Source organism: Nelumbo lutea, chromosome 1, assembly GCF_056320005.1.
Source record: "Nelumbo lutea isolate HS-2025 chromosome 1, American lotus-T2T, whole genome shotgun sequence".
Lineage (NCBI taxonomy): Eukaryota > Viridiplantae > Streptophyta > Magnoliopsida > Proteales > Nelumbonaceae > Nelumbo > Nelumbo lutea.
In genome coordinates, this window is record NC_142684.1 from 142,033,743 (window position 1) to 142,055,137 (window position 21,395).

At 40.3% G+C, this 21,395-nt stretch overlaps 1 protein-coding gene across 1 annotated transcript; it reads left to right on the forward strand.

Annotated features, from left to right (window-relative positions):
• Window positions 1–16,002: 16,002 nt before the first annotated feature.
• LOC148878015 (G-type lectin S-receptor-like serine/threonine-protein kinase At4g27290) lies at window positions 16,003–20,197 on the forward strand. Its single transcript, XM_088964772.1, has 7 exons — window positions 16,003–17,293; window positions 17,934–18,068; window positions 18,466–18,593; window positions 18,706–18,916; window positions 19,060–19,300; window positions 19,419–19,569; window positions 19,685–20,197. Exons 1-7 carry the CDS (start codon window positions 16,006–16,008, stop codon window positions 20,003–20,005), a joined length of 2,475 nt encoding a protein of 824 aa, XP_088820898.1. The 5' UTR covers window positions 16,003–16,005; the 3' UTR covers window positions 20,006–20,197.
• Window positions 20,198–21,395: the final 1,198 nt, after the last annotated feature.

Below are 21,395 nucleotides of genomic sequence, written 5' to 3' on the forward strand. Positions count from 1 at the left end.
TGGTACCTATCTATAATTTAAACTTTTTAATGACAAAGTTATAGTATTTGAGATATGCCATTTTATATAAATTTTCTATATTTTTGTTTTTATAATTCTATATTTTTTATTTTTTGTTATTTAATTATGAGATCATTAATTTATTCGTTTTACCCAAATAATTGGACCATTAGGGTGCAAATTGTGCAGGTTAGACAGAGTTTGTGCTCGAAAGTAGAGGTGTTTTAATATATATTAAATATAGAATTTAATGAGAGGAGATAGTAGTTAATACCTTAAATATAGTACCCAATAAGAGGAAATGAAATGAATCTATGTTATATATAAAAGTGCGGATATAGAGTGAAAGTTTTTTTGGACTAAAATTACCCTTTATTTTTTTTGTTTGAGAAAGGGTATAAAAGTCATTTTATTGTAGCTTTAATGCTAGCTTTAATGGCTACTAAAATTCCCATATTTGTGTATTTAGTCCATCTCTAATGCTAAGGGTTGAAAATGTAGCTTCAATTATTACTTCCTACCTCATTTAATCCGCTTTCATTAAGTCTTATAATTATATGGATGTTTATTTGTTTCTCTCTCTCTCTCTCTCTCTCCCTCTCTCTCTCTCTGATAAGTGTAGGCAGGATTTGATCCCATGTCTCCATTACAACCAGCTGGAGACCTTACCAAGTGGCTAGTTGGCACCTCGTGATTGCATTGTGGTTGTTGTGGAGGCCCTACCATAACCATCCTATTCCTCCACATTCTAAGCTTGCTCCTTTGTAGGGGTTATACATGGATATGACCATTTTGATTTACTTGAATCCAAATCTGAATTTGATTATTCAAAATTCAATTATAGTAATTAAGTTGTGTTTGGTTCCATTGCCATTTCAAGCCTAAATGTTTAAAGAGGCAATGACATTTTATATCAAAATTCCACACAAGCATTTTGACATGAAACTTGTTTAGTTGGTATTTTTACTAATTAGCATTGAACGTGTTTTTGAGTAGTATTCTCTTAGGTATTGGCATTGATACCTAAGAGATTAAGGTGTTTAAATAAAACTAGTATGTGTACACGTGCGTGTATGTGCTTTGCATGCAACAAATTTTGTGATGATGATGATAGTATATAATATGTTTCCAAAATTTTCTACTTTTTTTTAAATTTCTATCTCTATAAAAAATGAATCTTATTTGTCAAAATTATTATGTATCATTAATATAGAGATATGCCCATATGTTTTCTACCTAAAATGTTGAATTGATCTACCACCAAACAAGAAAACAATTTCACTTTTGTGTTAGTTTTGAATTTTGAATTTTATTTATATCATTAAAAAGTTAAAAATAATTATTGTTTTTGTGTCTAATTTTTAATATGATTAATGTAAAATATTAGGGATGTGTCGAAACGTTTTCTATAGAGTTTCTATCTTTTTCATATTTTTAGTATTTTTATCTTTTTTAATTTATATTATTTAATTATGAACTCAATGGTTAGCACATATGAGCCAAAAGGTTGAACTATTGCCTGTCACCAGGAAAACAATTTTAATTTTGGGTTGGTTTTAAATTTTATATTTTATTTCCAATATCAATAAAATAATTATTGTTTACCATACTTATTTTTCTTTAATATGATTAATATAAAATATTAGATAGGTGCCTAAATGTTATTTACAAAATTTTGTATTATTTTATATGTTTTTGTGTTTTTATATTTTCTATTTTTTATTTAATTATGATATCAAGGGTTAAAACATTTAACACAAAAGGTTGAATTGTTGACCTGCCGCCACCAAAAATAATTTTTATTTTTGGATTGATTTTAAATTTATATTTCATTCCAGCATCAATAAGAATAATAGTAATTATTTATCACACTTATTTTTCTTTAATATTGATTAATATATGCCAATTTTTCTATGTTTGTTATTTATTTATACTTTATAATTATGATATCATGGATTAGCCCACTTAACCCAGATGGTTGAATTACTTACTTGCCACCATGTACTCTAAATTTAAGATTCCTTGGATTGCTGAAACAAAATCATATTCAACACAATCTAAAAAAGGCTCACAACCCCTTTTTGCAATTCCCAAAACCAGCAAATTAGATTGGAAAATCCTTTGCAAGAAAGAAAAATAACTAATTAAAATGTACATGAAGAGAATGTTAAATCAGTTTCAGCGAAAACCATGAACTTACAATTTTTGTTTTTAGGAGATCCCATCTTTTCCATTGTGCATTAAGATCTAATTGCCGATGAATGTGACCTGGTTGGATGGACCACCACTAGTGGAAATTGGTAGTTGGAGTATGGTCACAACAAGAAGCTAGGGCTTGAAGGGTGGAACTTTGTTCCAACAGGAATGAAGAAAGCCCTCGTCACCTCGATAAGGAAGCTTCGGCCTTACTTCTAGGTGCACAACATCTGTGTTTGACTGACCAGCCCCTAAAGCAGATATTACAACATCCGCGTCAGAGTGGCTAATAAAATAGAGTGTGGAACTCAGTGTGTTCAAATTCGACTATGCTCCTCTACCTGCAATAAAAGCACAAGCCTTGGCCAACTTTTTGGCCGAGTGCACATTTTCGGTTCCAAACCTAGTCAAGTCACCTCCAGCTTGGATGCTGCATGTGAATGGATCGTTCAACCAACAAGGGAATGGTGCTATTCTCAATATCCTTGGGTCGAATGATATCAATCTCGAGCATGCCCTTCCATTCGAGTTCAAAGCCTCCAACAATGAGGTAGAGTACGAAGTCCTCATAGCCAGACTCCACCTTGCTCTATAAGCTAGAGCAAAGTTGGTTGAAGTCTTTAGCGACTCCCAACTAGTGGTGGACTAGGTAATCAGGTGGTTTGAAGCATGAGAACCCTCCATGGAAAGTTACCTACAAAAGGTATAGGAGCTCATCGGAAGGTTCAAGAACTTTGCCATACAGCAAATACCGAGAGCCAAGAACCTCTTAATAGATGCCTATCAAACTCACGAACTCGTCGCGAATTGGCCTTGAAGACATAATTCGGATGAACACCCTAGCTTACCCTAGCATCTCCAAAGCAGCCTTGATAATCTTCCCGGTGCAATAGGAGCCGTCTTGGATAGACCCCATCGTGTAGTATCTCTATAATGACACCTTACCCGAAGACCGAACAGAAACCAAAAGAATCGGCCAAGGGAAGCTCGATACTGCATCATCAGGGTCAGATCTACCGTAGATTGCACAACCTACTGTGCTTGAAGCATCTCCCTCCAACCGAAGCCAATTACATCCTTAGGGAAATACACGAAGGCATCTGCAGTGACCACCCTGGTGCTAGAACCTTAGCATACAAAGCCCTCTAACAAGGCTACTTTTGGCTAACCATGAAGCAGGACACACCACAACTTGCGTAGAGGTGTGACTGTTGCCAAAGACACTCTAACTTGCTCCATCAACTAATGATCCCATTAACACCGATTCCTAGTTTGTGGCCCATCACCTGATGGAGAATGTACATCCTTGGTGCCTTCCCTACCGCCTTTGGATAGAAAAAATTCCTCATCATTAGCATAGACTACTTCATCAAGTGGGTCAAGGCCAAGCCACTAGCCCAAATCACCACTCAAAATACTTAAGGCTTCCTATAGAGGAACATCATCTATCGGTTTGAATTTCCTTGGGTGCTCATCACTAACAATAGATCGTAGTTCATAGACAAGAATTTTGAGGCATACTACGCTGAGCTTGGGATAGATCACTACACAACGGAAGTGGATTGACCACAGAGCAAAGAGATCGAAGTCACGAACAAATAGACCAAAGTCATGAACCGCACCTAACTGCATGGCTTGAAGACGAGGCTTGACAAGGTAAAGGGAAAAGAAACCCCATTCAGTCAGGCATTCGGGGCTGAGGTGATGATCCCCATAGAGATCGGATCCCCAATGCTCCAAACCGAGCTCTACAACAAAGAGATCAACAATGAAGACCTTCGGGCTGAATTGGATCTCCTAAAAGAAGCCCGAGATTGAGCATAGGTCAGGATAGATGGCCAAGTAATATGACACCAAGTTCTCCGAAGAGAGTTCAATACAATTAACCTCATCCTCCATAAGGTGATCATACTCAAAGCCAGTGAAGGCAATCTTAGACCCAAATGTAAAGGGCCATACAGAGTCACCAGAGTGTTTGAACCAAGCTCGTATAAGCTGGAAGACCTCAATGATAGGCCAATACCTAGGAATTGTAATATGAGTAATTTGAGAATGTACTATTAGTATCCGACACCGAGCCCAATGGTGGGCAAGCCCTCTGTACTTTACATTCAAAATAATAAAAATCCAGTTTCTCCTCATTGAGTTGAGTAAGCACCACACATTTCACACAACACACTAAGGCCCAACTAAATTGTAATGACTAAGGACCACACACGCATGAGGACCTGTCCGAACGATAATGGTCGAGGTCCAATGTTAGCTCAGACAAACATTTTAGTGGGAATGGTGCTCCTGCCACACATGATCAGAGGGTAGCAATTGAACTCCTCTTCCTAATGTTAACTGAAGGGATAGGATATCCATCACATGGACGCCCAAAGATTATGGAATAAGGGGGCGAATTTCAAAAATTTTTCTCTCCCTTCAACTGGGAATCGCATTCCCTATTTAAAAAATCATATTTTCAAAGATCATTCTTGAACCATAAACTGAACCAGATCTGAACCAGATCTGAACCAAAAGGAATAGGAATGGATTATACCTGATATGGAGAAACAATATCTCCCAATGGAGGTGTTCACGCCCAAGGAAGGATCCAAAATCTGCTCTCACTGAATATGGTGTAGTGCAGGATGGAGCAGAATCAACAATGTTCTTCCAAAAGAACTTGACCCTTCACAAGAATCAACAGAATGACTTGTGAATACAACTCCAATCAATCTTTTCCCAAAAAGATTGGTATCAAGATCAAATCTTGAATACTCCTATAGAGAGTAGGAGATCGAACTACTGGAGGTGGCGGCTGCAGGAAGGAGGCGGCAAGAGAGTATTCGCAGGGTGCAAAATTCTCTCTTCTTGTGATTTCAGATTTTAAGACAAGAGTATGGTGGTTGCATGTCAAAAGGCTACCGCCTCCTCCTCCCTTTATAATCTTAAAGGGATCAGCTCCTAATCCCATTAGGAGTTGGTGATCCAAATCATATTTGGATTAGAAGTCCCTTTAAGTGATAAGGGATAACCCTTATTTTATCTACAGATTAGATCAACCATCTCCTAATCTAATTAGGAGGCTTCCAAATCTAAATCTTATTTAGATCTTGGACTCTCTAAGTGGATAGGGTCTGGGCCCAATCCTATCAGCTGATCCATCTCAGAATTCGCTCCTTTAAGTGACTAATCAAATCAACCTAATTCGAAATGGGCTTAAGGCCCATTTAAGGTTATGTATTCACTTAGCCTTCCAAATTGCTACCCAGTTGGGCTTCCTTGTATAGCATGGGACCCAAACATTGATCTACACATCAGCCACATGGGTTCAGCCCAACCTTTGCTACAAGGCCTGGCCGAATATACTATTATGGACAGTGCACCCCCTGAAACTCATCTCATGGACTCTATGGGCCCAACACTTACCCTAAGTGGTCCCTGGGCCAAGCCACCTTATAACACCTAGGGACTGTGGGCAGATGCAAGATTAGCCCATTAGGTATTATTCTTAATGGTCTTACACTTAACCTCTCAATCCATAATGATCATACATTGCCCGACAAGAGAGGACCTCTCCCTCGGCTGCAAGAAACAGTGTTGCACTCTCTACTTATATGGATCTTGGTTATTAAAACCTTTTGCAAATCATTTCGAAACCATATATATATATATACTTTTATATCTCATATAAAATATATTTTGCAAAACAAATCTCAACGATTGAAATCGGCTACCGGTAGTCTTAGTTTCCATCAGTGTGAGTGCATTCCCGATCATTACCTTTGTCCGACAAAGGGCTGATCTTGTCACTATGATCACCCACTCAGATGAATTCTCAGACTGTCCCAACATACCCAGGTTTTGACCCTCGCTAAGGATCTCACTGATTGGTATATCAAAGACAGCCCAATCCGACACCTAGTGCAGTATCATAATCGAGTCTAGGGGTCAGGTGTAACTTTCCAGTTTTGCCCATCAATCTCCAAGGTTCAGGGCAATACTGAAAATCTGGTCAAGTTCAAAGATTCAATTAATCCTATACTATATGTGCCTAGGGTCTCACCCTGGCAACTGAGACAGGCCACCCCAACCGACTTGGTGGAACCACAGTGTCAGCAATGTCAGGATAGGTCTCCCCAGACCAACCCACTGGCTGTGAACATTCTAAACTAACACGAATCTCATTAAGTGTCCAGTTTAAGGATATTACTGTTAGACAGTTTTGTATGCCCTTAGCTTCAATCTAATTTGATGTACTTTTGTTATTTAGTGGAAATAAATAAAGTGCATGTTTGATTCATGTTGTTTGGTTTAATTCTGTGTGAAACCCTAAAACTGGACATTTATAGAGACTCATGTCAGTTTTTAAATGTTCACAGCCGTTGGATAAGTCTGGGGAGATTTATCCTGCCAAGGTTGATACTGGTGTGCCATCAAGTGTTGGGATGGCCTGTCTCAGCCATCAGGGTAAGACCCGAGGCACATGCAGTATGGGATTACTTGAATCCTTGAACCGGAGCAGATTTCCAGTATTGCCCTGGACCTTGGAGATAGATGGGCAAAACTGGAAAGTTACACCTGACCCCTAGAATCGATTATGACATTTCACTAGGTGTTGGATCAGGCTGCCTTTGATATGCCAATCAGTGAGATCCTTAGCGGGGATCAAAACCTGGGTATGTTGGGGCAGTTTGAGAATTCATCTGAGTGGGTGATCATAGTGACAGAATCAGCCACTTTGTCGGACAAAGGGTAATGATCGGGAATGCACTCTCTCTGATGGAAACCAAACTGCCGGCAGTTGATTTCAATCGTTGGAATTTTGTTTTGCAAAATTAATATATTTATATATATATATGTACGGTTTCGAATTGTTTGCAAATGGTTTTAATTCCCGGGATCCATGTGAGAGGAGAGTGCGGCACTGTTCCTTGCAGCCGAGGGAGAGGTCCTCTCTTTTCGGGCAGTGCTTGATCATTAAGGGCTGAGAGGTTAAGTGTAAGACCATTGAGGATAATATCTGATGGGATAATCTTGCACCTGCCCACAGTCCCTGGGTTTTTATAAGATGGCTTGGCCCAGAGACCACTTAATGTAAGTGTTGGGCCCATAGGGTCCATATGATGGACTCAAGGGGTTCATTGAGTTTTTCAGTGAATTCGGCTGGGCCTTGTATTAAAGGCTGGGCCGAACCCATGTGGCTGGTGTGTAGATCAATGCTTGGGTCCCACGCCATACAAAGAAGCCCAACTGGGCAGCAGATTGGAAAGTAATTAGACACTGAACACTTAATGGGCCAAAAGCCCATTTCGAGGTGGGCTGATATGATCACCCATCCATGGGGCGAATTTGAGATTAAAGTTAGTAAAAGGATTGGGCCTTTTAGCCTTATCCACTCTAAGAGACCAAATTCAAATTAGATTTGAATCTGGTAACCTCCTGATAAGATCAAGAGTAAGCTAACTCTATCTGCAGAAAGGATTAAGATTATCCCCTATCCAAATACTGATTTGGATTGGGATAACTCCTAAAAAGGAGGTTTCTTAATCAAGAAGAAAGGAGGAGATTTCGAACCACCTTGAAGAGGTATAGGATACCTCCTGCGAATTTAGATCTGATCTAATTCATACTCTCCAGAAAAACAGAAAAACAGTTCAGCCTTTTTGTTTTGGAAATCTCCTCCTGCCGCCGCCATCTGCCATTGCAAGATTAGATCTTTGCAGAGAAGAAAGTCAAGAAATCTGTTCTTGACATTAGTCTTGCAAGAAAGACTGAAAAGGATTCAGTGTTTAGTACTTCCAGAGGATTCTTTTGAAGGATCCAGTGTGTAGGACGCACCCTGCTGGTTCTGTTCCATTCACAGCTGTGTCATCTTCAGCAGGAACGGATCTTGGAGCATTCTTTGGGCGTGAACACCAACTTTGGGAGATACTGCTTCTCCGGATCAGGTATATTCCTCCCAATTTATCTTTTGGTACAGATATGGTTTGATTATGGTTCAAGTAGGATCCTTGAATACTGTATTCTAAATTTAGGGAATATGATTCGCAGTTGAGAGAAGGTAGGAAATTTTTGAAATTCGCCCACCCATTCCACAACCTTTATGGCGTCCATTAGATGGATCCTACCATTCTTTCAGTGGTATCAGAGCCACTGGTTCAAATCTTGAACCAAAAGAAAATCAGATCTGACCTTGCGCAGATGGATAGAAGGTGTTCTTTCAGAATTTGCGCAGATTGTTTTTTTTTATTTCAAGAAACTGTTTCTTGTTAAGGGTGATTGATCTGAAATTAATTTTATTAAATCCAAAATTTATTTAGAATTGTTCTTTATTTATTTTTTATTTAATGGACTGTTCGAACCTGGAGATCACAGTGCAGATTTGGCGCAGATAGTCTGCGCACCCTTTTACTTTCCTTTTATTTATATTCGGTTTGTAAATAATTTTTTTTTATTTTAGGCTGAATGTATAGGATTTGATCAAGAATGTAATTAATAGAAATAGGATTTCTATTATTTTTGTTGATTAAAGAAGAAGGAAGAAGAAGGCGGCGCTGGAGATTTGCAGTTGGAGAAATCGCTTTCTGCGATTTGCAGTTTGTGAAACTGCAACCCTTGTGATTAACCTCTATTTTGCAGGTGGTGCGAACAGTCTATAGTTTGATTTGTGATTGTTTGAAATCAAAATTATTAATTTCAGATCTTTCATGAATTAATTCTTGAATTGAAAATCAGTTTTGGATCCTCTCGGACTAGATTGGACCAAAATTGTTTGGACCGAATCTGGGGTTCGATAGGGACTGTTTTTCAGTATGTATTTCTCACACTTGCTGTTCCAAATCTGATGTTCAATTACAAGAATTAATTCGGCCCACCTGTAAAGCCCAGTTTTAAAGGGTTAAAACTGCAAAAGGCCCATTACTGTGAAATAAGCTGTATGGGCCAAACTGCTATCTGTGATTCAGCCTGATTCTGCAGTCAAAACATTTGACTTTGAGCAGAATCCGGATGAGCCCTGTGTTTATAGGAAGTCCAGTGGGGATAAGATCACCTTTTTGGTGTTGTACGTGGACGATATCCTACTCATTGGGAATGATGTAGGAATGTTGACTTCGGTCAAGGTATGGCTATCACAGCAGTTCTCCATGAAACATCTTGGAGAAGCTTCATACATACTGGGTCTTCGACTCTATAGAGATAGATCGAAGCAGATAATTGGATTATCCCAGGCTGCTTACATTGACAAAATTGTCAAGAGGTACAGCATGGAGAACTCCAAGAAAGGAAATGTTCCTTTCAGGCACGGAGTCACTCTCTCCAAGAAGATGTCTCCCAAGACTTCTGAGGAGATTGAGAGCATGAGAGACGTTCCCTATGCCTCAGCCGTAGGGAGCATCATGTATGCCATGCTGTGCACTCGCCCTGACATTGCTCAGGCGGTGAGTGTAGTGAGCAGATTCCAGGCAAACCCAGGGCAGGAGCATTGGACTACTGTGAAGAACATACTCAAATACCTTCAAAGGACAAAAGAGTTTTGTCTGGTATTCGATGGTAGTTCACTGCAAGTTCTAGGGTATACCGATGCCAATTTCCAGTCGGATCCAGATGATAGAAAGTCTACATCTGGGTATGTTTTCACGATAGGATCGTGTGCTGTTTGCTGTTCCAGCAAACAGGGGTCCACTGCAGACTCCACAACCGAGGCCGAGTACATTGCCACAAGTGAAGCTGCCAAGGAAGCCGTGTGGATGAAGAAGTTCATACACGAATTGGGAGCGATTCCATCCAGCACATCTCCCATCCCGTTATTGTGTGACAACAATGGAGCGATCGCCCAGGCTAAAGAGCCTCGGGCTCACTCGAAGTCAAAGCACATCGAGAGAAAGTACCATGTACTGCGGGAGATCGTTGGTAGAGGGGATGTCCTGATTCAGAAGGTAGCATCAGCGGATAATGTGGCGGACCCATTGACTAAGCCACTGACACAGAAGGTGTTTGAGAAATACTTGGAAAGTATGGGACTCCGACTTGTACCAGATTGGACCTAAGTGCAAGTGGGAGCTGTTAGACAGTTTTGTATGCCCTTAGCTTCAATATGATTTGATGTACTTTTGTTATTTAGTGTAAATAAATAAAGTGCATATTTGATTCATGTTGTTTGGTTTAATTCTGTGTGAAACCCTAAAACTAGACATTTATAGAGACTCATGTTAGTTTTTAAATGTTCACAGCCGTTGGATAAGTCTGGGGAGATTTATCCTACCAAGGCTGATACTGGTGTGCCACCAAGTGTTGGGATGGCCTATCTCAGCCATCAGGGTAAGACCCGAGGCACATGCAGTATGGGATTACTTGAATCCTTGAACCGGAGCAGATTTTCAGTATTGCCCTGGACCTTGGAGATAGATGAGCAAAACTGGAAAGTTACACCTGACCCCTAGACTCAATTATGACATTTCACTAGGTGTTGGATCAGGCTGCCTTTGATATGCCAATCAGTGAGATCCTTAGCGGGGATCAAAACCTGGGTATGTTGGGGCAGTTTGAGAATTCATCTGAGTGGGTGATCATAGTGACAGAATCAGCCACTTTGTCGGACAAAGGGTAATGATCGGGAATGCACTCTCTCTGATGGAAACCAAACTGCCGGCAGTTGATTTCAATCGTTGAAATTTTGTTTTGCAAAATTAATATATTTATATATATATATGTACGGTTTCAAATTGTTTGCAAATGGTTTTAATTCCCGGGATCCATGTGAGAGGAGAGTGCGGCACTGTTCCTTGCAGCCGAGGGAGAGGTCCTCTCTTGTCGGGCAGTGCTTAATCATTAAGGGCTGAGAGGTTAAGTGTAAGACCATTGAGGATAATATCTGATGGGATAATCTTGCACCTGCTCACAGTCCCTGGGTTTTTATAAGATGGCTTGGCCCATGGACCACTTAATGTAAGTGTTGGGCCCATAGGGTCCATATGATGGACTCAAGGGGTTCATTGAGTTTTTCAGTGAATTCGGTTGGGCCTTGTATTAAAGGCTGGGCCGAACCCATGTGGCTGGTGTGTAGATCAATGCTTGGGTCCCACGCCATACAAAGAAGCCCAACTGGGCAGCAGATTGGAAAGTAATTAGACACTGAACACTTAATGGGCCAAAAGCCCATTTCGAGGTGGGCTGATATGATCACCTATCCATGGGGCGAATTTGAGATTAAAGTTAGTAAAAGGATTGGGCCTTTTAGCCTTATCCACTCTAAGAGACCAAATTCAAATTAGATTTGAATCTGGTAACCTCCTGATAAGATCAGGAGTAAGCTAACTCTATCTGCAGAAAGGATTAAGATTATCCCCTATCCAAATACTGATTTGGATTGGGATAACTCCTAAAAAGGAGGTTTCTTAATCAAGAAGAAAGGAGGAGATTTCGAACCACCTTGAAGAGGTATAGGATACCTCCTGCGAATTTAGATCTGATCTGATTCATACTCTCTAGAAAAACAGAAAAACAGTTCAGCCTTTTTGTTTTGGAAATCTCCTCTTGCCGCCGCCATCTGCCATTGCAAGATTAGATCTTTGCAGAGAAGAAAGCCAAGAAATCTGTTCTTGACATCAGTCTTGCAAGAAAGACTGAAAAGGATTCAGTGTTTAGTACTTCCAGAGGATTCTTGTGAAGGATCCAGTGTGTAGGACGCACCCTGCTGGTTCTGTTCCATTCACAGCTGTGTCATCTTCAGCAGGAACGGATCTTGGAGCATTCTTTGGGCGTGAACACCAACTTTGGGAGATACTGCTTCTCCAGATCAGGTATATTACTCCCAATTTATCTTTTGGTACAGATCTGGTTTGATTATGGTTCAAGTAGGATCCTTGAATACTGTATTCTAAATTTAGGGAATATGATTCGCAGTTGAGAGAAGGTAGGAAATTTTTGAAATTCGCCCTCCCATTCCGCAACCTTTATGACGTCCATTAGATGGATCCTATCATTATTTCAATTACATAGAAACAGACCAAGGGAACATCAATCAAATATGCATTTTTTTTCATTTACAATAAACTCATAAAGTACATCATCTTGATTGAAGCTAAGGGCATACAAAACTATCTAATAGCAACAATGGCCCATTGAGCTGAAGATGCCTGAGCACCCATCTGACCTTATGTCAGAGCAAAGTCAATTGAGGACCATTGCCGACCTGCCACCGAGCTCCCAGTTGTGACCTCTAAGACCTTGGAAGCACCTCAACCAACACAAACTAAAGTGGTCTAACGATAAAATTTTTGGCCTAGTATGCACACACATGTTCTCGGTCTCAGCCAACCAAAGACTAAGAACATCCCTGGCCAGTTACAAACAATAAAAAAGGAGGGAAGTAATAGAATATAAGAAGGATGCACAAAGCTGAAGCAAAAAAAAAAAGTCAACTTCCATTCATTTCAACAAAAATTATTTACAAAGGAAATAACTTGGCATCCCGAGTTGTACATCAGAGAGACAAAGAAAAGGAAGCAGCTTAGTCATCACTCATCAGTAGTGGCGATGTTAATATGGGCCTGCTCCTTAGACATGGTCGTGGTGTCGGTAAGTCGGGTGGATTTCTCCCCGGTTGCCTCCAAGGTTTCCCAAGGATCGAATCCTTCCACCATAGGGCCACCTCAGGGCATAGACGTAGGACCCTTGTTTTGCACTAAGCAAACCCGGTTTGCTAAGAGTTCGTAGTGTAGTTGTCAAACTTGATTTGGAACTCCTTAGAATCCATGTACTCAGTGACCACCTCATCCTTTGCTTGAGCTAGCTTCGCCTCAGCCTCCTAGGCCACCTTCCTAGCCTTGTCCTGAGCGTCCTTCAAGTCATGCAAACAACTCTTCATCTTTTTCAAGCCATCATCCTTGTCCGCCATGACCTTCTTCAGCTCAGCCACCTCAACCTTCAGGTGGGAGTTCTCTATTTCCATGGCCTTGGCTAACTTCCAGAGGCTACGCATTTGATTAACCAAAGTCGCCATGGCACAGATAGCTTGCACCGTGCTGAAGAGTTCAATAAGCAGAACAGAAGCAAATGGAAAAGAAGGGTAGATAAGATAAGAGTTATACCATCACTATGTTGCAGATGGTCGTGCTCTATAGGACCTTGCTTTTATGGTTACAAGCTTCCCTCTAGACCTCCAATAGTAGAATACCTTGGGCCAACTACTTGGGGAAGCCCCCAGTCTCCAAAGTGTCGCTCGAGCAGACACTCCAGTTCGGCCGGTAGGTCCAAACCTCCTCCTCTTCAGCTGATGGGACTGACCTTCGAGACTTCCCCAGGTAGGCAATTGTAGTTGGACGTGCTGTGAAGGCACCTCCTCCGAGTCAACCTCCATGACTTTCCCTTCCTCTAACTTTGACTTCTTTGATTGTTGAGGAGTTGTCTCGCCAAGACGTCCTTGCTACAAGGCCGTACCCAATGATTGAGATGTCGTCCTCATTTGCATTGCAACCTACATGCGCCTCACCCACCCGCGATTAGATCTTCAAGACCAAAGGGCATGTCAATCATTTGAAGCCGAAGAGAAAAAAAGGACTTAAACTAAGAACAAACCAATCAAGGGCTTCATCAGTCGAGCTCAGACCAACATCACAAATGAGGTGTATTCCTAGATGTGCACTCTTATTATCTACCTTATTGCCATGAGCTCTGCATTTGGTTGGGTTTCACCTTGGTGTTCAAGACTGAAATTCGGTAGGGAACGACCAATGCCCTTGATGACGCACGAAGAAAAACTCTTCCTTCCAATGCTTGACTGAAGAAGGGGCTCTGACGAGCACCTCGATGTTCGATTGAGCCTAGAAATAGTAGTAGTCCTGCTAGTACTTCTTCATGTGCAAAAAGCACATGAACATGGGCAAGGTGATATCTACATCATAGATGGGACAATAGTAGAGAAGTTTGACGAGGTACCTAAAAGAGTTTGGCCTTAATTGATCAAGCTAGACGTGGTGCCATCTCAGCATGGCCATAGTGCCTATATCAAGGGGAAACATCCGCAACCTCGGCTCCCTTCTCACCTTCAAGCCCCTCAACCTTAGCCGTGTTGGCATCGGTCTCAAGGACTGTGAGTGCAACAACCTCTAGTTAAGGCTCCCGACTCAAATCACTACTACAAGAACTACTAGAATGGGAAGAAAAAGAATAGGATGAAGAGGTTTTTGGAACCGAAACTTACACTATGAAGGACGATTTTGACCTTGGCGGTCTTGGGGTCAGCTCCAAGGTCTACATGTGGAACTTGTTCTTTCTTTACCATCTCCCTTCAAAAAAAAAATGAAGCATATTCTTTTTTAAAAACTTGACTTTCAATAAATATAATATATAGTTTAAAACTTACATTATCTTTATTAATAAAATGAAATAGTAAAATGAAAACAAATGATCAAATCACTTAACTCAATGGTCAAGTGACACCATGGCCTTTGTAACCATGAGTGTTTAGATTTAAATCTTTACATCCTTAAAAGTATTTTGGGGTTTTTTTCAAGGCAAATTCGAGTGTAAGGTCGGTTCATCGGGTTGGTTTGGGTAGGCTAAACCCTTAGACCCTAGAACCAGCTTGGTGGGGGTGGGTTTTGAGAATTTGGAACCATCCCTAGCTCGTACCCCTATTCTTGGGCATGCGATACCAATGCTTAGAAAAACTTGATGACCGACCGGTTGAACTGGAAAACCGGTGAACCGGTCCTAGTTTCATAAAAATACTTAGGTCCATAAATAAGTGAAATTTTAAAATGTTATTAACAAGATTTGAACTCGTACCCCTGTTCTTGGACATGCGACACCAATGTTTAGAAAAACCTGATGACCAGCCGGTTGAACTGGAACACCGGTGAACCGGTCCCGGTTTCATGAAAATACTTAGGTCCATACATAAGTGAAATTTTAAAATGTTATTAACAAGATTTGAACTCGTACCCCTATTCTTGGACATGCGACACCAATGTTTAGAAAAACCTGATGACAAGCCGGTTGAACTGGAAAACCGGTGAACCGGTCCCGGTTTCATGAAAATACTTAGGTTTATACATAAGTGAAATTTTAAAATGTTATTAACAAGATTTAAACTCATAACCTCTTGCTTTTACAAATTACTTGATTACCACTAATCCACCTCTTTATTTATTCTAATTAATGAATATTTATTTTATATATTACATTATGGTGAAAATATAAGTTAAAAGGATTGAACCATAGTCATTTATTTTAAAAATTAAGAAGCTTACCATCCATATACCACATTTAAGCATATTAAAAATTGTAAAATATATTATATATATTATTTATATGACCCACAGTATATATTATTTTTAAAAATTCTGATTCGACCCAATCGAATCTCTGATCCCTGAACCCCTGCATATCCAAACACTACAAACGTGCATTGGAAATATTTTCCTTATCATTCATGAAATCATGAGATAGGAGATCGGAGCTCCGAATCAAAGCCTTGATGTATTATTGTGATCCACATTGAATTAGATGAAATGTCGTCGTGGTGGGGCCAGACCACCGGAGCATTACATAAAAAGTCATGGTTTACGGCTTTAGCCATATGCGTCAAAAGTGAATTCATCATACTTAGGTTACGAATTACTACTTGTTTTATAGTCAACTAATACTTGCTAATTTAGCATTCTAATCTAAGACACCATCTCTCTCTTCTTTGACTGTGTTGCATCCAAACGGGTCAATTCCTCTGTGGATTTCTATGTATTAAGTTGTATATTTCTATCTTAAAAGATGGATTATCTCTCTGAGCAAGTTGGATCCAGAAACAGAAATTAACCAATGGAGGTTTCGTGGCTCTTCGTTGTCTGTTGCACTGTGATCTTATTATTATTCTCATGGATCTCCATTGCAACTGATACTATAAGTTTAACGCAATCCATCGGTGATGGCGAGACCTTAGTTTCCTCTGGTCAAAGATTCGAATTAGGCTTTTTCAGTCCTGGGAGTTCCAAGAACAGGTACCTGGGCATTTGGTACAAGAACATATCGCTTCCGCTTACAGTCGTATGGGTCGCCAACCGAAACAGCCCAATTCCCGATACATCCGGAGTTTTGAAGATCGATGAAAATGGGAATCTCGTTCTTGTTAACAAAACATCAAGCCTCATCTGGTCTTCAAATTCGTCAATAGTAGCAAAGAAGTCATCAGTTGCGCAGCTTCTAGATTCTGGAAATCTTGTTCTAAGAGAGGGTGACTCAGAAAGCTATCTGTGGCAGAGCTTCGATTTCCCGTCTGACACGCTGTTACCGGGCATGAAGGTGGGTTGGACTTTTAAGACCAATTTGAATCGTTATCTGACGTCGTGGAAGAGGACGGATGATCCTGCGATAGGGGACTTCTCTTACAGAATAGATAATATTGGATTACCACAATTAGTTCTTCGGGAGGGATCAATCAAGATGTTCCGAACTGGGACATGGAATGGGCTTCGGTTCAGTGGCGTTTTCAGGAACTCGAGTGCAATCTTCAGACCTATTTTCGTCTCTAATGCTGACGAGCTATATTACACGTACGAAAGCAACGATGACTCCAATTCCATTATTACAAGGTTCGTGCTGAACCAATCAGGGGCTCTACAACGCTATGTATGGAATAGACAGAGGCAAAAATGGGTTCTGATGTTTGATCTTCTGAAGGATATGTGCAACGCTTATAACCAGTGTGGCGCTAATGGGATATGTAGACCTGATCATTTTCCCATCTGCAAGTGTTTGAATGGATTTACGCCCAAATCACCGAAAGACTGGGTCATGCTGGATTGGTCCGGTGGATGTACGCGGCCGAGGCCGTCGGACTGTAAAAAAGGAGGGGATTTTGTGAAGATCCAAGGGGTGAAACTGCCAGACTTAATGAAATTTGAGGTGAACAACAGCATGAGCCTGGAGGAATGCAAGCAACAGTGTTTGCACAACTGTTCTTGCGTGGCTTATGCTAACCCATTTGTTAATAGGAGCGGTAGTGGGTGCATCATCTGGTTTGGGGATTTGATCGACGTCAGAGAGTTCAAGGATGGCAACGTTGAGCAAGACCTTTACATACGGACAGCAATGGTATCGCCAGAAATAGGTACTTACAGCATCACTTAATTTTTTTCTTTGGAAGCCCGGCCTATGGCAAAATTCATTCAATATTCACAGGTTAATTATCTATCTCATAGAGCACCAAAGTCAAGGCTTTTGTAGGCAAAGTGCTTAATTTATTCAAATTAAGTTACAGAGATATGTATACCAATTCCAATTTTTTCTTGACTTTGACAAAGGGAAATTATATAAAATCTCCTTTCGAAATTCATCAAAAATCGCCCGGGAGGGGGGATTTGATTGGTTAAAGCTTCTTCTGAAATTATACTTTCCTGCTGGCATCATAGAAATTGACCATACCATTCTTTAACTGGCAACTGTGATCAATTTTTGAGAAAAACAGACTGGGCCTAGCTAATTCCTAACTGGATCAGTTTGTTGAGAAAGGAAAACGGATTCTTGTTCTGGTCGAGTAGAAGTTCACTCAACAAAATTAATCATCCAATAATAGAGAGTGCTGAAAAAATGAGTGTTACATCAGTCTAGGCAGGCGATTTTGTGCATGGGAATAGTTTTTATGCAACAGCTGGATAGGATTGGATCCACGGTCATATCGGATTTCTGGAATGAAGTGGTTATCGAAGAAAAATATTACCTTCTGATCTCTAATATTTGGTGTTTGTCAGATCAAACTGGTGCTGCTTCAAATGAGACAAATCGACGGGTTTTGGTAATCGTAGTGATATCCATTACTTCATCCATTCTACTACTTGGTTGGATCAGCTGGTTTATGATTCGGAACAAGAGGAGAAGCACAAAAGGTAAATGTAAATATGTAATCCAACCTTGGAAATCCTCCTGTACCAGCTGGACAATTAATTATTCTCCTACTCACCATGTTATTTAAGAATGTTTCGGACCTGCCAAATTTATTGGCTACTAATTATCTTAATTAAATTAGTGTAAAAGCACATGACATGTGTAATTAGCAAGTAATTTGAATTTAACTTTTATCATATATATATGCATAAAATCGAAGCAAGCATGCATCTTATATAGAATAAATGTTGCAATATAGGACATAGCTAGGAAGAATGTGTTCTCTTTGCATTATAATTTAAAGGAATAAATTTGTCCAAGGGGCTGCGTCTTTTGGAAGCTCTTCAATCTTCGTCTAATTCATTTCCTAATAACCTTTTTCAGTTTTTTATTCAACAGATCAACAAATAAGCAAGAAGGAAGAGCTAGATTTACCATTGTTTGATTGGGTTACTGTAGTATCAACTGCCAATAACTTTTCATATGCAAATAAGATTGGACAAGGTGGTTTTGGTCCTGTGTACAAGGTAATGCCTCTTCTTTAATTTTAGCATTATATATAAAGAAATATGTAAATGATGTACAATTAACGTTCGTTTTCAAAATTCTATTCTATTCTATATATACAACCATGCATAGGGTGTATTGCCAACTGGACAAGAAGTAGCAATGAAGAGACTCTCAACGAATTCTGGGCAAGGCCTTGAGGAGTTCAAAAATGAGGTTGCTTTGATTGCCAAACTTCAGCACCGGAATCTTGTTAAGCTTTTAGGCTGTTGCATTCAAGGGGACGAAAGGATATTACTGTACGAGTATATGGCCAACAAAAGTCTGGACTATTTTATTTTTGGTATACATGGTCCCTTAGCTTAATTTCCATGCATATATTTTAATTTGTTTTTGATATTGGAATTCCTTAAAAAATTTTTAGTTTAATTTGGTTGAAGATATTAAGGCATAATCTATTTATATATATATAAATTGATTGAGCAGACCATGATAGGAGAGCTCCACTGATGATTTGGCAAAAGCGCTTCAACATTATCATAGGGATTGCACGAGGACTTCTTTATCTTCATCAAGACTCCAGATTGAGAATCATACATAGGGACCTCAAAGCAAGCAATATTCTGCTAGACAATGAGATGAATGCTAAAATTTCAGACTTTGGCATTGCAAGAATCATCAAAGGAGATCAAATTGAGGCAAAAACAAAGAGAGTGATTGGAACATAGTAAGTATTACTAGCAAGAAAAGTTGTATATTCATCATTACCAATAGAATAGAATCAAATATTTCCCCCACTTACAACTTACCTATATATGCATATGCATCTTTCTTGTGGCTTGCAGTGGTTATATGTCTCCAGAGTATGCAATAGATGGTCATTTTTCTTTTAAATCCGATGTATTTAGCTTTGGGGTTCTGTTGTTAGAGATAGTGACCGGAAAGAAGAATAGAGGGTTTCATCATCCCTATCACCACCATAACCTTTTAGGACATGTAAGTAAGAGATTTTTTTTTTCTGTACTAATTAATATTGATCTGTTTACCCAGTCTTTGTATTGTGATTTATTAATGAAAGCTCAAAAAAATAAACTTGGGCTATTTCTTTTAGGCGTGGATAGCATGGAAGGAAGGCAAGGGTTTAGAACTAGTGGATGCAAATATAATGGAGTCGTGTGTGGTGTCTGAAGTATCAAGATGTATTCAAGTGGGTTTATTATGCGTGCAACAAATTCCAGAAGATAGACCAGACATGGCTTCTGTGCTTTTCATGCTGATCAATAATGGGAGTGCATGTGCAGCATTACCCCAACCCAAACAGCCTGGGTTCTTCATAGAAAGGAGTTCCATTGGTTGCGGTTTTTTATTTGTAAACAAGGAGGACTGCCAAACTGAGAATGTAGTAACTATTACATCATTGGAAGCTAGATAATGAATATTTGCATTTTACGCTTGTGGGCTAAATTTTGTGTATTGGGGATGGAGAAACCACATGTGGGCTAGAGCCCATAAATTATCACATGTTCAATGTTTCGAGCCTCTGTACTTATCACTGGATCGATGGTCTACTCATAGAATGTAGTGTGATCATAACCTTCTTAGTTTTCTTAATTTAATTGCAATGTGGAGAAAGACTTCTCTTAATCTATCTACTATATAAAAAAGTGAGTTTCACTTCCCCTCATTTTGTCAATATTGTAATTTTTGGATTCCAATAATACCCCTACCTTTTGTTTTATACTATATATGCCAATTGACCCACTTAACCGACATTTGGGTCCTCCTATGTTTGGCCAAAACACGTGTGTATGGTTCTGTTGCCTCCATCTGATCTGACTATTCCAATAATGGGTGTTGAAGCAATCTAAATCCAGAAAAACAAACTTAGGCAATGTTTGGTTTGAAGGAAAATGTACGAAAACCTATACAAAGTTTGTAAATGTTTCATTGCCTTTCCCTTTTGTGATGTGCAATCCGGTCAGTCCTAGCTGTCGGTCATCTTGCCTTTGACAGAGCTGAAGATGCTTGAAACAAGGAAGAAATTGGAGACTATCAGGGAGGAACCCGGTTGGAACACTCTAAAGCTCAAGTTAGTGCTCCTGAGAAGGCAAGGGAAATGAGGGACTTCAAGATCAGAAAGCACAAGAATCACATACCTCCTTCTTTGGGAGATGGGGGCCTTTTATAATCACCCTATACACTCACTCCCATACCTCTGCCAGATCGGGCATCATCACCTCCGCCAGATCAGGTGTCATCATCTCTGCCAGACGCCAGTTCGGGTATCATAACCTCTATTAGTTGCCAATTTGAGTGACATAACCTCTGCCAGTTGCCAGTTCGGGTGTCATAACCTATGCCAATTGCCAGTTCGAGTGTCATAATCGCCACTGTCCTTGTCAGGGTCGTCTCTGCCACGTCTGAGATGGCGGTGGTAGGTGGCCATTGGAGGGCGGCTGTCATGTGTCGGACCCCTAATTAGTCAGGTGCGCCGCCTCCGTGTATGGGCTTCCTAGGTGTCAGGTATGGTTGTTCAGTTAGGCGACTTGGAGCCGAAGTGGTGTGCGAGGTGAAGTCTTGAGTTCGGATAGAAGTGTGGCCCGAACTGTCCCGGGGTGGGTTAGCTTGGGTTTATGCCCCTTGCACTCCTTGTAAGGCTCAGGACCTCCAAGGGAAAGCTTGGGTTCTTCCTTGGGGAGCTCGGGTCGTGGGTTCCTTCTTTAGGGGAGCTCGGGACTCCTTTCCTTGGAACTTGGGTTGTGGGCCCGCTGTCGTGCCGAACTGGTGCTTCTGCCAGGTCACTCTTGGTTGCTTCCACATGT

What these genes read in the sequence shown, in the direction of transcription:
- LOC148878015 (XM_088964772.1), top strand. Translation starts at nt 16,006, where the DNA reads ATGGAGGTTTCGTGGCTCTTCGTTGTCTGTTGCACTGTGATCTTATTA. An exon ending in CAAGAGGAGAAGCACAAAAG is followed by an intron (nt 18,069 to 18,465) that starts GTAAATGTAAAT and finishes TTTATTCAACAG; the next exon opens with ATCAACAAATAAGCAAGAAG. An exon ending in TCTGGACTATTTTATTTTTG is followed by an intron (nt 18,917 to 19,059) that starts GTATACATGGTC and finishes TTGATTGAGCAG; the next exon opens with ACCATGATAGGAGAGCTCCA.